The 14,944-nt window shown below is 44.4% G+C and overlaps 1 protein-coding gene across 1 annotated transcript in view; it reads left to right on the plus strand.

Annotated features, from left to right (window-relative positions):
- Positions 1-14,944, plus strand: part of Dock2 (dedicator of cytokinesis 2) — a 408,847-nt gene that overhangs the window by 108,561 nt on the left and 285,342 nt on the right. Inside the window, exon 23 of the mRNA XM_015997613.3 lies at positions 8,779-8,887. Coding sequence (XP_015853099.2) covers positions 8,779-8,887 — 109 coding nt within the window. The remainder of the gene's footprint in view (positions 1-8,778; positions 8,888-14,944) is intronic.

A 14,944-nucleotide genomic window follows, 5' to 3' on the forward strand; every position in this document is an offset into this window, starting at 1 on the left:
GAAGATGAATCCCAGATGGACTGGGAAACTAGGGCTCAGAGTTGAATAACATGCTGAAGGTCACAGCCTTTACCAGTGCTGCTGTTAGTCTATAACTCAGTCCCTGAAACTCAAACCATCGTCCCTTCAGCTGAGTTCCCCTCTGCTGGCAGCTTCCTGGCCTTTTGTCTTGCTGCTATTAAAGTAAGGTCTCCAGTGATGCAAACGGTACTGCGTTTGAACTTGATTTTCCTTGGATGTCCTCAAGTTTTACTGCACAGGTATTTTTTATGATCCAAGGTATTAGTAGGGAAAATGTTAAAGAATTGTTTTTAACTACATATACCAAATGCCAGGGCTCTCAGTGGAACAGAGCAGGAAGCTTGAGGTTAATTATCCCTCTCAGGAAGCCAGGACTCAAAGAACAAGGTTCACATGCTTGAGGCATGACCACAGCTTAGAGCAATAATAACTTGACATTTCTTGGGTAATTGTCTGTCTAGCCGCAGTCAATGCCAGAAACCAGGAGGCAGGAGAAAGATCAGATTCTCCACTCTGTGAGCATCCAGGGAATCTGCCTCTAGTTGTGTGACTTTGTGTTAGATTCCAGCACTCGCCCAGGGTCCCCAGTGAAATGAGAAAATCAGGGGAGACTTCAGAAAAGGAAGGCTGTAGAAAGGAGCTGGAGAGCAAGATACATTCACCCCAAAGAAAGAGTAGCTCTCCCTGTGAAAAACTGTAATATTCTCTTGCTTAAACATCAGTATGTTATGCAAGTGCATTGTGGGACAGTTGTCACTTATCCCGTTTCTAAGAGGTAACTAAATTACTAGCTTAATACATCTGTCCTGGCTGGTTTTTATGTCAACTTGACACAAGTAGAATCATCTGAGAGGAGGGAACCTCAATTGAGAAAACGCCTCCTCCATAAGCTCCAGCTATAAGTAAGCCTGTATGGCATTTTCTTAATTAGTAATTGATGGGGAGGGCTCCGCCCATTGTGGGCGGTGCCACCCCTATGCTCATGGTTCTGGGTTTTATAAGAAAGTTGGCTGAGGAAGCCGTAAGGAGCAAGCCAGTAAGCTGCACCCCTCCACAGCCTCTGCATCAGCTCCTGCCTCTAGGTTCCTGTCCTATTTGAGTTCCTGCCCTGATTGCCTTCGATGATGATATGGAAATGCAAGTGAAATAAACCCTTTCCTCCCCAAGTTGCTTTTGGTCATGGTGTTTCATTCCAGCAACAGAAACCCTAACTAAGACAGCATTGGTTTCTAGTTTTATCAGTTGCGTGTGAGTAGTCACTTTAAAGCTTATTTTTTGTTACCATTTTAAGGTATCATAGAGGTCTAGTATGCTATTAAAAGAAAAAATTATTGGATAAAATGGTAAGTCATACAGGAAGCACTTAGTTTCTTCTAGGCACCTGTACTTTTCCCCCAACTGGTCCATAGAGAGGGAGCTAATAAACTGGTGGAGACTAGATTCTCCTTGAAAAAATCTGGATTTTTCTCTAAGTGTCTTGAAGCATGAAAGAGTATATATGTGTTTCTATCCTTAGAAACATTGTTTGGGAACATTCAATTTCTAATTATATCAGAGTAAAAATGCCTAGAATATCATTTTTCATGTTAATGGAGAAATTTACTTAAGAGCAGAATTATGTGACTCAGTGGTTCCTGCCAAATGATATAAAGCCTGTGGCTTCTCTCAGTAGGATGAAGGATGGCACAAGACACACGTCATAGTCTGCTCGTGACTTACAGCTCCTTCCAAGTCTTTGCTCGTATCTTATTACCTCCTTAACTCTTAATTTATCACACAAGGTTGCCATAATTTAGAAGTAAAGTGAACGCTATGGATGGATTATTTTTCTTTCATTTCCCCCCTATATTGTTAACTTCTTTTTTTTTATATATATTATTATTCAGACTGTTTACTCTTCACCTGAGGCGGCTTTTCTTCAGTGATTACATTAATTTTTGCGCATTCAATCTAGACATTTTTCAAAGCAGATTCTCCACGGGTTGAGCTCGTCTTCTCTCCTCCCGTCCACAAATCATTCTCCCCTGGGGTGATTTAGAGACGGGTTCTTTAGGATGCTTCCTTGCAGTCTGCCCTGAGGGGCGATCCTTCTTTTAACTGTCACCCTGTGGAAGAACAAGGACTTAAGCACAGATAACTTTGTCTTTGACAATAGGACTGGCACCAGGTGCCATCTGAGCCTGGCCTGTTGGCTGCTGTCAGCGCTCCATGAAATAACGGCTGTGTGGGGTCTCTCTGGCCAGCAGGGCCGGTTGACAGCTCACATTGTTATTGACTGTAGCATATTCATCCCACCCTTATAGATTTCTGCTTTATTCATTCCTGCTTCCCTTTCAAGCGGGTCACTCTTCAAATGAGATTTTTCTCTGGCTACTGTGAAGCGAGGTAACAGACTTTCAGCTCATTGTACCAAAATTCCATGTCTCAACCAGCAAGCTCTTACTAAAGGCCTATGAATCTTGGTGCCTTGGGAAGGGTGGGGTGGTGACAGCGACCTTCCGGGAAGGAGGTGGATAAGGTCCTCCCTTGCATGACCCTTTCTTGCCCTGCTGCATAGATGTTCAACAAGCCTGAAGAATGCGTTGAGTTTTGTTCAATCAGAAGAATTGCAAAGTGCAAGGAGAATTTTCAGATAGACTCAGACAGGTTGTGTGGCTGTAATTATTCTTAACTCAAGTGAAGCAATAAAGACAGAGATGGAGATGGAAGGAGAGAGAAAGCACACCCGAGCCCTTGGCTCTGATCTGGAGCAATCACTCTTTAGAAACTAGGAGCTGCTCACTGGACAGGCTGTCCTAATAAAACAAGTGATGGGCTCAGATGTAGGAGCACAGCCAGGTTACCTTGGATTTAGAGCTTAACTAGAAAAAGGCTGGAACCAGTTACACAGCTGCCCCCCTCAGTCCTCCAAAGCCATCCCTGGGTGATGCTGCCCTCCCCCCGCCCCCCGTGCACCCACCCGCTCCAGCTATGCTGGCCATTGTCAGGCTCTGTTTCTTAGTGGTGACCTTGTCTAGTGCATACAGGGGTGAATTGTGGAGCCAGGGACACTTGGAGGCACCCGTGCTGGCTGTGTCCTTTGTTATGGAGTGAAATGTAGCTGGGCATCTATGTCCTCATCACTGAATGTCTGCAACGTAGGGTTGCTGTGTAGATCAAAGCAATCAAAACCACAAAATGCCAAGGAAATGCTTAGTAAGTAGCAATTTCTTGTAGCCATAGTTGTTTAGTAATAAATGGGATATTAATGCAGGCTGTGTAGCTAAAGAGAACGCTCAGACCATGCTCGAGAGCTTGGGCGGCTGTTCTTGAACTGGGAAGAATGCGACTCAGTTCTGACTTACCAAGGTATTATCTTCAGAGTCACCACCAAGGGGCAAAATTGGTTTACTCTGTGATCTATCATTTATTTCTGACTTGTTCTTAATGGTCCATATCTGTTGCTGGAGATGAGACTCTTATGACACAAAGTGCTTTAGTATCTGTCCTGGGGTTCTATCCTAGGTGGAGAAAGCAGGCATACAAGTGATCATGAAAAACAAAGCTCCGTGACAGGGCCATCTTAGGTGCTTTGTTACTGGGAATGAGTGGTGTATTGAGCATGTATCAGTTAGCATGGGGAGTTCACTGTAAGGAAGTGGCCTCTTTTCAGCGTTCATTGAGTGCCTGGTGTCTCTTGGGGGCACAAAAGTATCCTGACCTTGTATGCAAGATAACAAAATGGTGTAGTGATCTCACTGTTTGAGTAACTTTACCTGGCTCTATAGAAGATCATGAAATCATTTAAAATAGATTTTTTTCATTTAAAAAGCTTTCAATTCATTTGATCTTTCCCCCAGACTTCTGTGAGATGTGAGGTGTGTGTCTTGCCAAGAAAAAAAAATTACGCAAGAATGTGACAGGGTGAGAGAGAAGAAGGGTCCTGGGCAGAGGACTAAACCTGTGGGGTGGATTTCTGGTACTGCCACCGAGGAGAGATGGTAGGACAGACAGGCAGTGGTGGGTGGAAACACAGGAGGAGTGGACACAAAGACAGAGAGGCGCTCCCAAGGAGGTGACAGCGCCACCCAGAGCTCAGGCTCCCTCAGAGCGTCACACCTTCCGAAGCCTTTCTTTTCTCCCATGGAGACACAGATACTGACAGGCTCTGTCAAATGAGCCAGTCTGGAGCAGAGACACAGCCCAGTGCCTGAGTTGTGGGAAGACCGAGCAACAGCACTATTATCTGCTTCTTCTCAGTGTATGGTGGTCAGTGACTGAGGTGGGACTCCTTTCTGTGTGAGTCTTCCCCGTTAGTCTCCAGTGCAGTGCCTGGCATGTGGTGCGTGCTCAGTGAGGGGCAGGCCTTATGGAGATGCTGACCTCTTCCTCCATCAGATGCACAAAGCCGAATAAGATGGATCCAGAGGAGAAACTGGGGGTGTTGTAATGATAGCTAATATTTACCAGCTGTGGACTATGCTCTAGACTGCTGGTAGTTTCATATGCACAGCATGGTGGGAGTGTCCTTTATCCTAACGTCTGAAATCTCAAATGCTCTAAAATCCAAAATTTTCTCAGTGCCAACCTAACTCCACAAGCAGAAAATTCCCTACCAAGAAATTTCATTTTCTGTACAGAATTATTTGAAGTGGTGTATAAAATTACCTTCACACTTTGTATATAAGGTATAGATAGATGGGTTGTAAATGACTTTCTTGTCTAGAGGTAGATCATTACTTACATGCAGAAACTCCAGAAAGCGTTCTGAATCTCAAGCACGTTTCCCTCGTCCCTCTCAGGGCCAAGCGTTATACTATTTATGTTTGATTTTTAGAAGAACCTTATGGAGCAGTATTTCACTAGTTAAGAAAACAGTGCCAAGGTCACGACCTCATAAGTGACAGAGCATGGCTGGGGACCCAAAAAGTCTTGTCTCGGGGGGAATCTGGAAGCTGTTGGGAAGGTACCTGGAAAGATGACTTAGCCAGAGCATCTAAAACTGGCTGAGATATGGGAAGAAAGGGACCCTCTTTTGTCTTTCCCCAGCCCGGGCCTGCTTTGTTCAGGTCCCCTTCCCTGGGCTGCTGTTCAGGACTCGGCATCTTGAGCACAGGCTGAGGCTTTTCGTTCCCACGGAGGAGGTGGAGGCAGGTCCTGTGCATACCAGATGGGCCTTGCTGCCTTGACTGAGTGCTCAGCTGTACAGCGTCTCCCAGCATGCTGGGCTAGTTCCACAGGCCGTGGGGGCCGCAGTGCCAGCTGTGGTTAGGCTGGCACACCCGGAAGCCGGGCCTCACAGGCTGCTCTAGTTTTCCTTGTGGTCAGGGCCTCAGGACCCTTCAATAATTTGTTCTCTGGCAGACTCAGCAGGTTCCAGAAGCATCTTTCTAATGTTCTAGGCCAGAAAAAAAAAATGTTTCCTTCACAAAGCCAAGACACAGAGCAAGGGCTGGGAACGATGTAGAGAGTCCATCTGCCATACCCTTGACTTCAAGGCCATGGTTAAAGCATGTCAGCTATAAGTGGCTTAGTTTTTCCTTCCCAGGGAATACCCGGATGCCTAACTGCCTCACTCTCATGCAGTTAACTTTTCCATATACTCTAAAACGCCCGTGTTTTTTCCCTTAATCCCTAATTACTTGAAATATTCTATTTACTTATTTATACTCAAATCAGAGAGCTTGTCAACATAAGCACATCTATGTTCAGCAAGCAACAAATGATTACTGATGTTCAGTTAAGCACTTATTAAGTCACAGCTAAAATATTAGGCACTCAAAACGCATCTTTTTTGTTGTTGTTGTTGTTCTCGCAATAAATAACTTTTGTGGGGCTGACTTGCTGGTTAAGAGCTCTGGCTGATTTTGCTTGTGGACAACCCAGGTTAAATTCCTAACACCTATGTGATGGCTCACAACAGTCTGTAACTCCAGTTCCAGGAGACTGGATACCCTCTTCTGGCCTCCATGGGCACCAGGCACACAAGAGATGCATAGACATACATGCAGGTGAAACACACATACATATAAAATAAAAATAAATAAAACTACTTTAGGAAATAACTTTGCATGAGCAGTATATCTTCTGTATGTTAACAAGGGGAGCAAGAGTCCAGAAAAGCAGGATTTTTATTTAGGGGGGGACAGTACATGGAGGAACATGACTCTACCATAAAGTCATTTCTGGGAGGTAGATCCCTATTTTCCTCTCAGCTGTTGCAAGGTTGCCCATTCCAACTGTTGACTGATGGGCATGTCATTCTGCTTCCTCTGTGGAAGCCAGGCAGGCACAGTATCTGTTCCTATCCCTGGCTTGAGTGGTACATAGATACTTAGCTTTGACATATGTAAAAAAGGCAGATTGGATTCCCACTGAGGCAGGGACCCCACATCTTTGCTTCATGGGATTAGCATCATCTGCCTTCCCTATTTCGAGCCCCAGAGCATAGGAGAAGAACGCTGAGTTCAAGCTATGGGTACATCCTGTGACCTAGAGCAAATCACATCTCTTGCAGGTAGACACTAAATTCAGTGTCCTACAAAGGCAATGGTCAGTGAAGTCCTTGCTTTGCTCTGCAAGTCTCTTGTCCTTCCCACCTCAATGAAAGGATATCTAGAAGACAGCGATTCCGAGTTACTCCCCACTCTGGCCCCATGTCTCTTCTTTGTCTAGTTAGGGCATGGACTAAAGGCTTACTAGACTTCCCAAGAGCTCTTGTCTTTGAACCCCAAACCAGGGAGCTACAAGAAAAAGCAGTACTCTGTGGAGATCCAACTACAGAGAAGTTGAGACAAAAGCAATTGGGGCTGATCTGCATAAAGAAGGAAGTTTATCTTAAGGGCAGTTGTACAACTTACAAAACTCAAATAGATTTGATGAGATGTGGCATAACTGGGACCCCAGATTGTCCCCAAAATCTCTTCAGGGGAGAGTTCCTAAACATTCCCCTAAAGTCCTACTGTTAAGATGACTCAACAAAAGCCATTTAAAAACAGATTTATTTTTATTTTATGTGCATGAATATTTTGGCTGTATGTATGTTAGTATACCACATGTGTGTAGTGTTACCAGGGATCAGAAGAAGACATTGGATTGCCTGGAACTGAAGTTCTAGATTTTATTTTTTTAAGCTGTGGTTGCTGTGAACTGAACCCACGTCCTCTGCAAGAGCAGCAGGTGTTCTTAACCACTGAGGCATCTCTCCAGCATCAATAAGACCCATTATAATGTTTTCTTTTTAAATAAAGTTGTCAAGTCCCACAGGCAGGGGAAAGAATTTCTATGTGGAGGGTAGAGGAAGGATGGGCAGGTCATCTAGCAGAAAAAAAAAATGTGGCTAGAAACCATCTTTGTGAGTGGAGCAGGTGGGTTCATGAAGAGGGCCTGCTCAAAACTGCTTCTGTCACATCCAGATGCACAGGGCAGGATGCCTCATATAGAGAAAACACATCTGTGCAGAAATACTGGGCAGCCAATCCGTAGGTTTAATGAGGCTAGAGGGAGTGGACAAGCTCAGGACCACAGACCAGAAAGAGCCACAGTGATACAGTTTATTGATGATTTCCAGGCAGCTGTGGGCGGGGGAAAGAGTAAGAGATGGGCCAGTAGGGAAGGAAGTGAGGAAGGGAGGAGGACAGAAAAAGTGATGGCCTTAGAAGAAAAAGGGCAGAGGGGAGGAAAGGGATGGGGTGAGGGCTAGAGACAGAGGCTGTGACAGACAAGACACAGAGCCACAGCGAGAGTGAGTGAGTGTGGCTGGAGATGGCAAGCTGAGACAGAGAGCCCGGGCAAGGCAGGAGAAGGTGAGGGGCAGGTGGAGATTTCACGGAGGAGGAGGAAGCAGTAGTAAAGTGGCTGTGATTGGCTGGCCTGTTGGGGAAGGGGAGCGAACAAACCCGTTAAGTGTGTCAGCGCTTTATCTCAGGAAAGCACCTTTACCAGAACAGGCTCAGGCTGGTTCCTGACGTGTGGGCTGTGACAGGAGAGGTACTCTTTATCTGAGCAGAGGACAAGAGTGCTCTTGTGTGTGCTTTACACTGGATGCCACAGATTAGGCTGTGGATATTTCATGCTTGCTGATAAAAGCTTGTTTGGAGAAGCTCTGAGCTGAGCGAGGCTGGGGGAAGAGGCACAGATTCTGTGAGGGGATAGTTTCCAGGCAGCAGCCCATGTTTATATTAGGAGAGGACCTGAGTCTTTGGAAGTATTTTCATAGTAGCTGATCTCCTTGGTTAGATGAATGAGGGTCTGTTTGGTAAATTATATATTTCTGTTATGTTAATGTTAGTTCTTACAATGATAACATAGGATCTTTATAATCAGAGAAATGCAGTTTTGAAATAGGTCATAAGTGTGCTTCTGAATTGAGGGGGCAGTAGAGCATTAGCCATGACCCCAGGACTGGCTGTGGGAGTTCAAGTGACCCGCAGGTGGTGGCCAAATGGAAGGGACTGGGCACTTGAAAATATTTTCCCTTGGGGTTTCCAGGAGACTTTGAAAATCCAAGGTCCACAGCTCAGATAGCATTCCTCTCTTTGTGGTTCTTCAAGGTAAAAGGAAGAAGCTGGAAGAGGGGCAGCTTTATAACACTCTGAGTCCAAAGGTGCCTCTTAGCACAGAGCATCTGCGGCTCCTGTCTGTGAGAGCTACCACATCAGCTCCTCCCTCTCCCCACAAGCCCTCCTCTCCCACACTGGAAAGGAAGGTTGTGGTGGTGCACGCTTTCAGATGGCTCGCCAGCTGGCTTGAGAATGACCCAGATGTGTCTCCTTTCAGGCTTTATGAAGGCAAAGAACAGATGGAGTTTGAAGAATCTATGAGACGGCTCTTCGAATCCATCAACAACCTGATGAAAAGTCAGTATAAAACCACCATCCTTCTGCAGGTTGGTTCACACTACAGAAAGATGCCCTGTTTGTCCTTGGCCACCCAATGCTAACAGTGTGTTCAGCCTCCATGTTTGTCCTTGGCCACCCAATGCTGACAGTGTGCTCAGCTTCCATGTTTGTCCTTGGCCACCCAATGCTGAGAGTGTGCTCAGAATCATCTGCTTTTAAAACCATTTGTTAAAGGGCTGAACTGGCAACCTGCTTTTAGGATTGTGAGGACCAGGGGCTCCACTGGTGGGAGGAAACTGATTTATCGCTTGTTTCCCATGGACGTACCAGTATTCCCTTTGAAATAACTCTGAAGCTTTTGTTATCTGGAGAGAAAGAGGCTAACTCTGGCTACTTCTAGTGGTGGGACTGGGAGTGTGGTACTCTTATCCACTGGGGTGCTGATAGTCTAAATTTTAGTTCTCATCACCATCAACTCAGGTATCCTTTTGGGATTAAAGCATCTCCTCAATGGGTAAAATAGAGGATGGGTCATCTCACAGTGGTTTTTGGTACTCAGCCATACACTATGCAAGCCTGTAGACTTCTTGAGGCTCTTTCTGTGTTGGGAAAAAAAAACCCCAGTAGCTTGTGATTAAAAAGTTTCATAGCATTAACTCCCAAGGACTGGAGCTAGGGTGGAATTTAGCCTGATGTTTTCTGAATAAAGAAAACCCAAACACATTTATCTGGATCAATGAGTTAATGCAGATTGCTTCTTAAAACAAAACAAAGCAAAACAAAAACCTACATTATCCTTTTAGTTGCTAATTTAAATAGCCACGATGCCTGCCATTATGCCCAGGACTGCCTAGCCTCTGGTTGGAGTTAATGAGAAAGGAGCATTCAGGGAGGAAGAAGGTGAAGAGGCAGAGGCAGCATCTGCCTACAGGGCATTTGCTGCTGGTGCCTTGGGTGCCAAACTTTGCACATATGATCACTTGGATACTGAGTCACCATCATAGGGGTTTTCTCATTTAATTGGTGCAGAGTGTGACTAGGACAAGGGGGAGAAAACTCTCTGGGAGATTTTAACTTGAAGCCAAGATTGAGAATCACTGAACTATTGGTTTCTTTGGGTTTGATGAATATTGAGAACCTATGAATATTAGAGAGGTCTTGGAGTCGTGCATCTTTATATCCTTAGCACTTAGGAGAGTCCTGATGTTGGTACTTAAGAAAAGATGGTGGAGTGAGGGAATACACATCAGTGTGGAAGCTGCAATCCAGACCGTTGACATGCCTTCCTTCAATCTTCATGCTGGCGAGTGGGATGAGCGGGATTCAGATCTTCCTGCCCAGCTCTGGGAACAAGACTCCACCAATTGCATTCCACTGTGCTTGATACCACTCATTAAGTGCCCACCACGGATGCTGATGTCCTTGGAATTATTTAGGACCACTGACTTTACAGTTTACACCTTCCTTTCCCTTTGCCAGTTTTTAAAAATGCCTTTCGAATATTCCCTTTGCTGCTTAAAAACGTAGTTTCTGTATTCCTAAAAATTTACTATAACAGAATGGATAACTGGAGCAGAAGTAGCTTGAAATGTGACGGGGTTGAACCTGTCTCCCACCCTGGCCTGTATCATGCAGAGGCTGCACAGTGGTAGGAACAGCAGGAGGGTTAGGATAACCAGTGAGGGCCAAGGGTGACCAGTTACCATGAGAGAATCTCCAGAGGAGCAATGAGAGAAAGCTCTTTGGAGGAAAGTAGAATGGAGCAGAGGCCCAAAGAGCTAGAAGTGCCATGGAGAGAGTGAGAAAGAGGCCATCCTAGAGCCATTTTGTCCCATTTCTACACCTGATTCCCTGGGATGGATTGCAGGTACCTTGTCGGGGGAGACAAGGAGAGAGGGAGTAGGAAGGTAGGGGAAGAAGAAAAAAGAAATGATGCAGTCAGGGAGCAGCGAGGGGGAGTGGGCACTTACCTATCAGGAGCCTGGGTTAAGGGGAATGTTCTTCATGGACTGTGTGGACTAATTATGTGGATCATGCAACTTCTCAGCCTCTGTTTCTTTGTACATAAAACTGCACTCTTTGAGGAAAATGCAAGAAACAATCTCTGCAAAAGAGCAGATTACAAAATGCTGTACAACTGTGTAAAACTAATGCGATTGCTACGGTTTGTGCATAAGTCATTTTAGTCCGCTTCTTATTGTCTGGGTAAACTGTTAGAAAAGCCTCACTTTCTCTGATCACGCTACTTTCTTCTCAAGGCTTCCATCCCTGAGCCATGCAAAGGGGCTTTATCTCATTTTAAAATTTGCTCCAATGGCCAAATTTAGCTTTGGGGATTTGCATAAAGTCAAAGGTACTTTGTACCTATTTATATGGTTCCTGAAAAGTTATCAGAAGGGATTTAGAGTCATCTCAAAAATTAAGAGCAGTACCATTGGAAGACAATGTAAGCCTGTTTTATGGTGTGAGGAATGGGCTAAACACAGGAGGGAGGTCAAGTTCATGCTAGCAAACCCGACACAAGGAATATTCTACAGTCTATGACCTTCACAGTAGGAGGGAGAGCTGTGACTTTGCCGCTAAGAAGCCTGAGTGGGAAGTCAGTCTTCCACACATGGGCATGCTATTCTCAGTGTTAAGCATATCACTTCATTTTTTAGGCTGGGATAGTTTGTAGGATTAAAGGAAGTAACCTGTGGAAAACATGAAACACAGGCCTGTTACATCATCTAGCAGTGATTAAATTAATTTAACAAATAATTGTTAGTCATTGTGCTGGCTAGTTTTGGTCAACCTGACATGTCCTAGTGTTATCTAGGAATAGGGAATCTCAATTGAGGAATTGTTTCGATCCTATTGGCCCATGGGCAAGTCTGCGTGAGAGTGTGAGAATGCTCATCGTTGACATTCTTGGTTCAGACTGAACACTTGCAGCTGGGTAGACACTTAAGGCAGAAACCCTTGTTCATGATTGCTTTAGTTACAAGTGAAGTGGGTCTGGTTCAAATCTTGGCTTTGTCCATCACGAGTTCTGGGGCCTAAGCAAGTTATTTCTTGTTCCTAAGGCTCATCTGGCTTTGTGAGGTATTTTCTGTGGTTTTCTTTATTCTTTGTTGGCATGGCAACAGCTCACTCAAAACCATGACATTAAAGCCAGTTGTTCAGAGTAGAAAAAAACAATGCAAATGCTTTCCAGGGCTTGAGTACCTAATATATATATGCCTGGTGTAGAGCGGGGCTCTTCACATACAGCGTTATTAATCTAATCAGAAATCTGCAGGGAACCATGGTCCTCAGTGCTCACAGAGGCTTATAAATTAATAAGTTCGCTCCAAATTAGACCTGCCCAAAGTGGTGGGGCTAGAATTTAATGCCATCAAGGCCTCCTGACTCCAAAGTCAATGTTCTTCTCCATACCTCAGGAATGATTTGGGCCAAAGGCTTCTAAGTATTTTCAATAATGTTCAGAAGTCCCTGTGTGCACAAGCTGTGTCTTAAGGATTGATAAAGCTGAGGGCAGACTGACAGACTCAGCAGTAGACACTCCTGATCTACGTGGAGCTGCACTGTGTGTGAAGGGAATATGGTGATAATTGAAGAGACAATTTGTCACCTTCTCCTCTAAATTCATGATCCTGCATAATGCCCATTTTGATGGTACCAGCAGAATTCAGTGAATAGATGGATTACAATGCCATGCTCTCTTGCATTTTTCTCTGACACTCATGCTTACAGCGGTTGGACTGTCCAGAGGGCCAGGGGTATTCACCAGCAGCTGGCAACAGTAACTGCTCAAACATCTATTGGTGGGATGAACGAAAGGGTGAGAACTGGCTTCTGTCTTCCTATTGTGTTCGGTCTGCTTCTTTTGTGTTTTATCATTTAGTGAATGCCATGTTATGGAGTAAAATCTTTACAGATATTGTTAGTTCCTTTGATCTTTGCAGCAACACCTTGTAATGTAAATATTCTATCTCTGCTTTTAACATGAAGAAAGGGAGACTCGGAGAGGTTGAGAAACTTAATCACAACCATGAAAAATTTGTACTTGGATTTGGACGAAAGCTGTGGAAGAGTTGAGTTAGATTTCTTAGTCACCATCAATAGCAGTGTGGAATGGTTCCACTAAAGATCCGAATCTTTTGGCAAAAGGCAGATGAAATCTACATAATAGAAAGATGGGCAGATGTCCAGTCATGAAGGCAAGCTGTTTTAGAACAGCTCTACTCTCCTTTTTAATAGGTGTAAAATGTCCAAACATCCAAACTAACAGGAAAAAAAAATAGCCCATTCCTGAGATGTGGCTCACAGATTACATCCTGAATTCCCAGAGCAAGGGAGCAACTCTTATAAAAGAAAACATTTAATTAAGGTCATGTTATCCTTAAATCCAAACTTTCCATTTTGATATTAATAATGTTCAAGTTTTCCACAGTAAAAAATAAGTCTTTTCCAATAGCAATTTCTGAAGTCTCCACGAGCAGGGTAAGGTGAAGGAGGCATGGTGTACCCATTGGGCATTGCTGAATGGGGCTTGGAAATGAAGAGAATGTGCTCCAGGAGACAGCATGCTAAGGATCTAGGGGAAAATAGCCACAAAACCAAGTTGAATTCAATATATACACACATGTGTGTACAAACACACACATGTCCATGTCCATGCATGTTCAAGCAGTGCAGAAGAAAACTCACTGTGATGTTAACTGTGTTTCTTTCCGTCTGGGGCATAGAGACTGAAGCTCAGATGAAGAGAGGGGATTTGAGGGGTAGTTTTTCCCCCCTTATTTTGTGTGATTTTCTTTGACAACAAAAACGTAGTATCAACTTTTAGAAATGGTAATCAGGGAGAAAAGGCTGACGTGCTGAGAAGGGCATTGTGTGAGGAAGGTGGCCGTGGCATCAGAGGTCACAGGAGTGGCTCTCATTGCAGCTGCCTGAATCTGAACCCTGACTCCACAGTAACCTGAAGCAAGTTGCTGAATCCAGATGCAACCAGGCTTCCTTGTCTTTGAAAATCCCGTAACCCCTGTAGGGCTGTGGTTGAGAAGATAATGTATTTCCAGTGTTCGGGACAGTATTTGCCCCATTATAAATCCTCAGAGAAAAGTCAGTCGTTATTTAAGAAGCTCATTGGTATATATCTAAGGGTAAGATATTTTTTAATCATATTTTTTATTTGTGTGTGTCTCTGTGCATGTGTGTGCACACACTTCACTCAGAGGACAACTTGTGGGAGTCAGTTCTAGCCTTCCGCTATGTAGATCCAGGGACTGGAACTCAGGCATGGTGGTGTTCCTACTCAACCACTTTTTCCATCCCAAGATATTCTTGAAGAAAATAATCTTTACTCTGTTTATTCTAGACTGATTGCACAAGGATGATACATATTGGTATCATGGAGAGCACAGAGAATATAAAATAAAAACACACACTTCTATTAGACCCATAGTCATTATGCTCCCTCCATGTGACTTATGGCTCCTGCTGAAATTGTAGGCTGCCCACAGCTAAGCAAACTATATTCCTTCCAGGGGTTGGAGAGTGGTTTGTACCTCTGGATAAAGAGAGGAAAAGAAAATCCATCTTGCTGTTCAGTTTTCTTAGCCCAGCCACTGGGGCAAAACATACTTTATAGACATGTGTACTGTTTTCTGTCACTCTGGTGACCACAGAGAGAAAATATAAATAACTCAGTTCACATCCCTAGCCACCAGCAGATCAGTTCCAGCACAGCACCTCGCAAGAGAGGTGTCCATTATTAAGCACCCCAAACATGCTTTATGCCCGGCTTTGATGCCTCACATATGTACAGAAATTGAGACAGTAAAGATGTTGTTGTCCAAAGCCACATGGCTAAGAAGGTGGAATCAGAATCCAGCCACAGAGCCAAGGTGCTTCCAACATTTTACTCATGTGACTGCCTTTTTGAAGGTAGGAGTTGTGATTTCCTTGTGCACGTGCATGTGTGTTCATGTGTGTGTGTGCATGTGCAAGAGCACTTGTGGAGGTCAAGTGTTGACATCAGTGGCTTCTTCTTTTGCTCGTCACCTTATTTTTTGTGATAGGATTCATTCTAGTTAGCTGTAACTGTGGACTTGACACAG

The sequence above is a fragment of the Peromyscus maniculatus genome, chromosome 8 (genome assembly GCF_049852395.1).
Source record: "Peromyscus maniculatus bairdii isolate BWxNUB_F1_BW_parent chromosome 8, HU_Pman_BW_mat_3.1, whole genome shotgun sequence".
Classification (NCBI taxonomy): domain Eukaryota; kingdom Metazoa; phylum Chordata; class Mammalia; order Rodentia; family Cricetidae; genus Peromyscus; species Peromyscus maniculatus.